This window comes from Sinocyclocheilus grahami, unplaced genomic scaffold (genome assembly GCF_001515645.1).
Source record: "Sinocyclocheilus grahami isolate Dianchi unplaced genomic scaffold, SAMN03320097.WGS_v1.1 scaffold126.1, whole genome shotgun sequence".
Classification (NCBI taxonomy): domain Eukaryota; kingdom Metazoa; phylum Chordata; class Actinopteri; order Cypriniformes; family Cyprinidae; genus Sinocyclocheilus; species Sinocyclocheilus grahami.
The window spans coordinates 2,009,974-2,019,581 of NW_015505305.1; the positions used below are offsets into that span (position 1 = coordinate 2,009,974).

General features: G+C 41.8%; 1 protein-coding gene across 2 annotated transcripts in view; it reads right to left on the reverse strand.

Annotated features, from left to right (window-relative positions):
* LOC107590225 (connector enhancer of kinase suppressor of ras 2-like) overlaps nt 1-9,608 on the reverse strand; it is a 106,630-nt gene that overhangs the window by 8,534 nt on the left and 88,488 nt on the right. For both annotated transcript variants that reach the window (XM_016278895.1, XM_016278894.1), the window contains exons 14-17: nt 2,426-2,474; nt 1,707-1,882; nt 928-1,001; nt 715-854 (exon numbers count right to left, since the gene is read on the reverse strand). In XM_016278895.1, the coding sequence (XP_016134381.1) occupies nt 715-854; nt 928-1,001; nt 1,707-1,882; nt 2,426-2,474 (439 nt within the window). The remainder of the gene's footprint in view (nt 1-714; nt 855-927; nt 1,002-1,706; nt 1,883-2,425; nt 2,475-9,608) is intronic.

The following is a 9,608-nucleotide window of genomic DNA, read 5'->3' on the forward strand; positions in this document are numbered from 1 at the left end:
TCCTAACCGTGGAAAGAAGAGACAGAGAGACAGAGAGAGAGAGAGAGAGAGAGAGAGAGAGAGAGAGAGAGAGAGAGAGAGAGGAGTATGCAGGGAGTCATTAGCTTGTTGCAAAACACTTCCATGAAGTAAACAATAATTAAATTAAAGCCTTGGAGATCATGTGGAGCACAAATCTACTTTGTAAATGCATTTTATAGATCTTACTGTAAATGATTTATCTGTGTATATGTTTCAAGTTTTTAATATTTTGAAACGTTTTTATCAGAATGTCAATATATAACTCAAGCTTTCAGTAAGTAACTTCTCCAATCCCTTCGTCCAAACCCTGCTCCTCCACAGCTTTGAGTGCAACACCCTAATCTCAAAATCCAATCAACAACCAATGCATAGAACCAAATTCGATAATCTGTTACACTCATGTGTCACAATTCAGAAAAAAAAAGACCTGTCAATCTTTGGTTTCACTGGGACTTTAAGATTGATGGCAATGGTTTCTACAGTCTCCCTAGGCTTGCAATGATTTTGGGAAAGGCAGCTCTGATTAGGCCCTCTCTAAACTTTGGTTGACCCCTCCCACAGTTTTGCTCCGCCCTTCTCACATTCATTGATACACTTGTCAGATGCTTATATTGAAAGCGACTTACTCTGCATTTAAGGCACACATTTCCTGGGAATTGAACCCATAACCTTCCTAACGGCAGGAATTCTCACCCTGTTCTTGACGGATTCGCTCTCTTTCTGCGTAGCCGGCAGCCGCCATGTTGAGACGACTCAACCATCTGTTCATATCGTCCACGCTGTCTGCTGCGAAGTAGAAGCTCTTGATTTTGGGATGGCATGCTTTAAATGCACTGCGTAGGGGGCGAAGACACAATAAGAATTCGTCAAGCATCATCATGTTATTCAAAAGTTAAAGTTACTCACTATTTTTTGCGACATTCACTGGCTCTGTCGATCTTAAACTCGGGGAGGCTGACGAACCCTTCGGCTTTCTCATCCTACAAGGTGGAGAAAAGAAAGAGAGAGGATAGTGTGGACGTTTCACCCCACTTACACTCATCTGTAATGTCATTACATCCTCGTTAGGAGTTACATCTCCCTTCTTCTCTCACTTTCTTGGTTCATTCCATTACATTTTTCTCCAGCATTAAATTGCAGCAGCACCGCTGACAGGAGCTCTGCATAAATAAATGAAAAGCATAAATTGTTGCGGCTCTCTGTAAGCCTGTCTGTGTTTACAAAACCCACACAGTGGGTCATCAATTATAGCAGAGCCGGACTATGTTGCAGGATTCTCAGTGGACCAAAACCAGGCCGAGAGGAACACTCCTCTCGCCATACTTCCTCCGAAACCCCCAGAAAGGCAGCCGTATCCCACACCCTGGCTGTGATAAAAAGCGAAAACACGGAGGGTAATTAATCAAAAGTGAAGGAGCAAGGGAACAAGTACGGGAGGGAAGGGGAGTGTTTGTTGGGAGAAGTTCCTTATCTTCATTACAGCAACAGCGTGTGTAGAAGACTGTTTTGTTGGGGTAGATGAGCATTAATCTTGTTCCACACAAGAGGGTAAAGCCGGCACCAATTAAAGTCTCATCTCTAGATCGATACAGTTTCTGCTGCGCTGGTGGATACGAGAAACAACAAAAACAACTGTACTGGCCAAACACACACACACACACACACACACACACACTCACACTCACCTCTTCGTTCATGTACCAGTACAAGCAGGCGTCCTTCAAAACAAACCAGTACTTCTTCCATTTCTGCGAGAAATAGCTCTTTGCGTCCTTCTTCTTCCACAGCCAGCCCTCACAGTCTCCACGACCCAGGTCCTTACAGGAGATTCGTCTCTTACTGATGGAGGACAGCGGAGCTGCTGGATACCATATAAGAGAACAAAATGTGACAAAATTAATGGTTCTGAATCCTGATTATATAGCATCATCAGTTCATTTCTGTATTAAAGGGTATCTTTTACTCATTTGCACTCTTAAAATCATGTTGTTACAAATCAGTTTAACTTTCGTTCATTTATAGACCATATAAGGACGTGTGCAGGATGTTCATGCTGGCCCTTTCCTTATAATGAAAGTGAATAATGACCAGTAAACACCCCGAAATGGACAAAAAGCATGAGAAAAGTAATCAGTTTGCCTTGTGCATTATATTTCTGAAGCCATATGATAACTTGTGAAAAAAGGCCAAGATTATGACAATTTTGAAAAATTTTTACCCATCTGCCATGAATGTGCCAAAATGTGTCAGAATGCTTATAAGTATGATGGAAATTAACTTTCTTTAGTCTTTTAGGATTGTATTGGTGCATATTTTGCCTGAATAAGGCAAAAAAATTGGCCAAGCAGTGTACACAATGAAGACAATGTTCCCAAACATGAGGATAAGAAAGATAAGTGATCACCTTTACTCTTTTTCTTGGTCTTGGAGAGCAGAGAGGATCCCTGAAATGTCTGTCAAGCAAAGCAGAAGACGTAACAAATACATACACATACAAACGCACATACATACGTATACACATTTTTTTTTTCTACATCTCTCTATTTGTATTTATCCATAAGTATTATATAAATATATTAGAGTTACATTTAAATATATTTATATGAGATTTATGAATAAATACGAATGGAGAAATGTAGGGAAATGCAGCAGGTGTAAGTGAAACGAGACAATTTCTCGACCAAATTATCGGTCAACACATTCGATTCTCCCGAGTGGAATCACATGGAGGAAATGTGTGAACAATGATCTCCAAGCACCAATCCATCGCAGAACAAATTAAAATCAGAGACGACATTCGAGCAGATGAAGGTGCGAGAGCCCAAACGACCAGAGAGAAGGAAGGCGGGAAGGGGCACAGAGAGAAAATAAATTAAGATTTCTAACATCCTTGGCCTGTGTGTTTATTGAGCAGTATTTCTTGGATCAGCATGCCCAGACCAAGTACACATTTAAGATCCAAGCCCTGTGGCAATTCTCTTCCATGAAGAAAATTCCTGCAACCTTGAGCATTACATTAGAGGTAAACTTGTGTTGCCATGAATCTATTAGCAACAGTATGGAGAACACACTGACTAACATCACACTAATTGATTAATTGATATGTGCCTGAGGAGGGAAGTTGCCCTGCAGCCCAAGAGGAATAACTGAAATTGATTAATGGAACATGTTTAGAAACTCACTCAACCGGTTCGTAGAATGTCTTTATTTATTCAGGAGTATCTGAATAAACTGTCCAATTCTTGAAGACGATGTTCTGTTTGTTCAAGTGCCCTTATCGGTTATTCAATAAAAATTGCAGTTATCTCAGTGACCCAAGTACAAGTGCTGGGTCATATTCCGATCCCACTCACTCTCTATTACTTCACTTTCCTATAAATGAAACTCAAAATATAAAAATGACAAAAAAAAAAAATTGTGGTTTTCCCAGCATGATTCTCTCCCAAAGCGCTGTGAGAATCTCCTCCCAGAAGGTGCGAATCGCAACTGGTGTGTGAATTGGAGTGAGCTGTGAGAAACACTTAGACGCAGCAAGAAAAACATCCCTGAGGATTCAACACTTAAACATGAACAAAGCAAAATGATATAGCAACGTATAGTGACAGCATATAACCTTGATTTTCAGTAATAAACTTAATTTTCTTGTCACTGAAGAAACAGAGGGGGTATTATTGTTGAGTTAACGGCCCTGCTGACCCTCAAACGACATCCGAACTTGCTTGAAACGATCACTGGTAATCACTGAAAATGTTTAGGGGTTGAAGTGACTCCTAAAGTGACTAGGGATTGCCTAACGAGCCTCATTTATGAAGCACGAGCAGAACAATATCCGTCAATCATGTGTAAAACCATTCTTGTGTAGGAACGTTTTTCCGAATGACGTACACAGAAATTCTCTTAGCTTTGGTTTCATGAATAAGTCTAAATGTTAGGGAACCTCAAGCTCTTGACAATGCATGAAGCACACCCAGAACAAATACTACAAGACGTGAACATGAGATGCGCATCAGCAAACCGAGTCCAAAGATCTTTTAAACTTCATTTCTTATGCCTCAGAGGTCATGATCCTCAAAGAGAGAGCATTATGGGATGACTATGACCCGTGTGACTCGAATAAACACAGTGGTTACATGTCAGCATGTGGCATGGACATGGTTTTTGCTTCCTACTGCTTCTTCTGGTTACCTTCTGCTATGGTGAAATGGTTCAGTTCATCCATTTTCTCAGTCTCTGATGTTGTGGGTCACTCTCAGAAATTAAGTAAATGTGTTCTCTCCACTATTGTTCACTAACACATCGTCCTGGATGGCATGCTAAGATTTGCCATCAGGCTACAACTGAATGCCACATGGCAACACAGGCTCTCAGTTCACATGACATATGGTACAAACCTCTTCCGCTGTGATATCAACAACTGACATATGCTCCATCTGATGGCCTTAAAACATGCATTAACCTCTTATTATATTTAAACCAAACCTGTAGATAAGCAGCACCTTCTCTCAAGGCTCTTTTTGATTTATTGTAGTTTTCAAATGATGTAATGATGGCAATGAGTTGCTCAAATGAATAGGACTGAAGGCACTGGGTTGTGTCTAAAGTGTTTTGACAGTCAGGCAAAACACTTTTGTGTGTGTGTGTGTGTGTGTGTGTGAGATGGACAGAGTGAGTGAGTGTTCTCCTTGAGTATATTGTTCAGACAAATTGCAGCTCTCTTATCAGACTGCATAGCAGACAATAAAACACCACTGTAAACAATAGAGCTTAATGCAGTTACACTGCACATTCCAACAGAAGCAGGCTTATTAAATCAACGCCATACAGCATGGTATGTACTGCTTTTCTTGCATCATCTCAACGCATCTTCTCATATGGCATCTCATCTTTCATCTTAATTTACCTTCTCTTTTAACATTAGTTTAATATTGCTATTTCTTCTCTCCTCTTCTTGGATCTTCTTGCATATTTGCTTCTCATCATTGTGCTGTCTTGTCGTCTCTTCTGATCTCTTCTCGCACCTTCTCTTATTTAATTTTTCAATTTTAAGTCTTCACCTCTCATCTTGCCTCTTCTCATCTCCTCTAGTTTTGAATGTTCCCTTCTCCGTGTTCCGTCTGGTCATGTCTCTTCTCTTCTGGTCTCATCTCATATCGTCTTTTCTTTTCTCCTCCCTACTCTTCTCACAACTTAGGTTCTCTTTTTTAATTTAGTCTCTTCACTTCTCATCTTGCCTCTTCTCTTCCGATTGTCTCATCTTTTGCATCTTCTCTCATCTCATTTTGATTAATTTCATCTCATCTCATCTCCTCTCACCTCACCTCTTCTGGTTTTGAATGTTCCTTTCTCCACATTCCTTGTTGAATCCCTTCTCTTCTGGTCTTATCTTATATTGTCTCATCTCACGTCTTACATTCTCTTCTTATTTCATTTTGTCTCTTCACTTCTTCTCTATGATTTTGTCTCACGGTCACGTCTGTTCTCATCACATCTTGCATTCTCGTCTCCTTTTGCATCTTCCCTTCTCATTTTGTCTATGGGACTAGTCTCATCTTGTCTCACCTCTTCTCATTTAATTTTGTCTCTTCACTTCTCATCTTGCCTTTTCTCCTCTCATTTTGCATCATCTTCTCATGTCTCTCCTCTTTTACCATATTCTTATTGCTTAATGTTTCATCTTGTGTCTCTTTTCTTCTGGTCCCATCTTCTCAAATCTTATTTTCTCTTCTCATTTAGTCCCTTCTCTTCTAATCTCGTCTCCTCTCATTTCACCTCTTCTCTTTTTTTGCGTCTTACCTTCTCTTCTTGTTGTGTCTCTTCTCGTCTGGTCTTGTCCTTTCTCACCTGGTCTCTTCTGTTCTCGATAATCATGTACAACATAGAGTGGTATATGCAGATTATACGTTAGGGGAGTCTCTAGCAAAGTTCATGAGCTAGAGAAAGAACAATTTACAAGAGTGCTGAGACGAGGACATTGGTTCTGGTCCAAACTCATGGTGATGGAGTGGTCAGCAGAGTTCTCTCAGCCCTGCACACCCCTTATTCCACATCAGGTCAGAGGACACATATACATCACCCTGCTGAGGGTGTCTATAAACAGAAGCTGCAGGTAAGATACACTGTGAAAGTCACTCTTATGCAACACTGTAACACCCCAGCTGGGATCTCAGAGTGGCACCTTTCACACTTCTTCATGAGGACCTATAATTAGACCTCATTTTGGGAAAAAAATTATAGAGAGCTAAACACACAATCACTTCTCATGGTCTGGCGGACATATCAAGTACAACATATTGACATGAAGACAGCACATGGACGAGTCTTCTGTTTCAAATGGAGCTTGGCCAATCACGTCACTCTGTGCCCTGTGACAGATGACAACATGAATTAGCCCCGCCTACCCCCACAGAACCACCATCTGCCTACTCAGCATCCATATGCACACTGTGACACACCACTGCGAGTCACTTTTCCCCAGATTATTAGTTTTCCCTTGGTGTTTGTGTGTGTGGTTATGGCTGTCGGTGTGTGTGCGCTCCAAGAACATCGGCTGCCACTTTCCCTCTTAAAAACGACAGCTAGATCTCACCTCCACTCCTAATAATTTCACACATAGGGCAGCTCACTGAGCAAAAAACACCCCCCCCACCCCCACACATACAGTATTACACAGTGCGGAGCACAAACTCCCACACACCTCCACGCTGACTAAAGGGTAAAGGACTAACACTCATTACATTCACACACACACACACACACACAAACACTCACCTAGCATGTGGGCATAAGTATACATTCTCCTTCTGCACACCATGACCTGGTGCTTTCAATGAAAACTCTTTATGTAAGACTCTACCTTCAGTGATCACAGAGACCTTGATCGAGCGAAGAGCCGGTGAAAGCAGCCAGGCCTTGAAGAATAACTCTTTGCTACTTTGTTTGAGCAACAGAAAATAAAAGGAACACAGTCACTGTGCGATTTTCCTCACAATCGGTTTTCAATCATAATCTGAATTTAGCCTGATCCAGACTGACACACTCAAAAAGAGATATTCTTAGACAAAGAGAAAAAACCTGATTGAGACATGTCGGATAAAAGGCTCACATACTACCACTCAGCTCAATAGCAAAGAAAGTTTCTTAATCAGTATTTTCAGGTACAGGTAACATCCTTAAAACAAGATCAATGTTCTTGAGAAGCAAAACTCCAAAATGTATTTTTATTAATCCATTAGCTAAAACAGAAGTCTATTATGCTTACCAAGGCCGCTGATCAAAATATAGAAAAAAAACAGTAATATTGTAAAATTATTATGATTTAAAATAAATGTTTTCTATTTGAATATATTTTAAAATGTAATTTATTCCTGTGATGGCAAAGCTAAATTTTAAGCAGTCATTATTCCAGTCTTCAGTGTCACATGAGTCTTCAGAAATCATTATACTATACTGATTTGGTGCTCAAGAAATATTTCTTATTGTTACCAATGTTGAAAACCGTTGTGCTGATTAATATTTTTATGGTAACTGTGATAGATTTTTTCAGTATTCTTTGATGTATAGAAAATGCAACAACATTTATTTGAAATAGAAATCTTTAATAACATTATAAATGTCTTTACTGTCAATTTTCATCAATTTATTGTGTCCTTGCTGAATAAAAGCATAAAAACTCAACATTTTTTAACAACAGTTTATCTTTAAGGATATTTTAGGAAATTGTAATGCCACACCAGCAGAGGGAGCCCTCGCCCGAGTACTGACTGGTACCACTCCCTCTGCTGCTTCTGTGATCACTTCCTGTCCACAGGCCTTTGCGAAGTATTGCCAGTTCCACTGCCTTACCGAGTGTTTCCATTGTCTTGTTTTGATTGCTACGTGTATGATTTAATCGCCTGTTTCTCTGGATTTTGCTTTTTGGATTACCCTCGTGCTTGTTTGCTGGTTGGACTGATTTTGACTTCTTTGCCTGTGACTCTGATTTCTGCCCCACGTTTTGGACTATTGAACTGTTTGCTCATTAAACTTCTGCAAATGGATTCTAACACAGCCTCGGCCTCACCCTCATTACAGAATAGTTCGCCACCATTGAATCCAGCGGAAGTCTCCCAGCTTCAAGCGGCTTCCGCTTATCAAAGCGAAGTGCTCAAGGGTTACCACGAACCGCTCAACAAGCTTCAGTCTGCAAACGAGCATCTGACCCATTACATTCAATCGCTTCCTTCTCTTACACCACAGACGGTAAGACTTGCCATGTCTGAAAAATTTGATGGTTCAGCTGAGCAAAGCCGGGGCTTTGTTCTTCCTGGATAGCCAAAAAAATCTCCACTCGATGAATAGTTTTACTCCGATGAAAAGAAATGTGCTTTTCTGATGTCACTGCTTTCTGGTAAAGCGATCGATTGGGCTGCAGCAGTCTGGGAGACAGACCCTTTGTTGCGTACCTCCTATGATTACTTTGTCAAACAGTTACGAGATGTGTTTGAATATCCTGCTAGGGGCAAGGATATGTCTCCACAACTGCTTCATATGTCTCAAGGCAACCGCACCGCTGCAGATTATACTATCGAGTTTAGAACGCTTGCTGCTCAAAGTGGCTGGAACGACATCTCTTTAAAGGCTATGTTCCGACAAAGCTTGAACATCGATCTACAGACTGAACTGGATTGCAAGGGTGAGAAGGGTTCATTTACTGAATATATAACTCTTGCTAATAAGATCGATAACCTCATGAGGAATGCTCCCAAGAGGAAAATTGTCCAACCATCACAGGCCAGCGCTCCCACCACACACCAGCTCTGCCATGTTCCTCTACCCACGTCAATGCCTAGCCAGGAGCCCATGCAACTATACCTGTAGTCGTGAACAGAACCGGTGGGCAGAATTCTTTCCATGGGCTGAGTATGCTCAAAACTCCCTAACTCATTCCTCCACTGGCATGACCCCTTTCCAATGCATGTTGGGATACCAACCCCCTTGTTCCCGTGGTCAGGTGAACCCTCATCTGTACCTGCAGTCGATGACTGGATCAGATGCAGTGAGAGGGTGTGGGACAGTGCCCATGTCCGTCTACAGAGAGCCGTCAGAACACAAGTTCCAGGTCAACAGACGACGTCTCCCACACCCTCCCTACCAACCAGGACAATGGGTCTGGCTTTCTACGAGGGAACTCAAGCTGCAGCTACCGAGCAGGAAGCTCAGCCCCAGGTATGTTGGCCCATTTAAAATAATCAAACAGATTAAGGAGGTCACGTACCAGCTTGAGCTTCTTACTAATTACCGGATTTCTCCCTCCTTCCATGTCTCGCTCCTCAAACCGGTCGACCCGGATGCTGACCCCAATGCTGAGAACCAAGAGCCACCGCCACCGCTGGATAAAGATGGATCACCAGCATACAAGGTGAATGAGTTGCTGGACGCAAGACGTCGAGGGGGTCAGCTCCAATATCAGATGGACTGGGAGGGCTATGGACCTGAGGAAAGATCATGGGTAGCCACCCCTGACATCCTGGATCCATCACTTATTGAAGAGTTTCACTGAGCCAGACCCAATCGTCCAGCACCACGACCACGGGGACGTCCTCATCGAG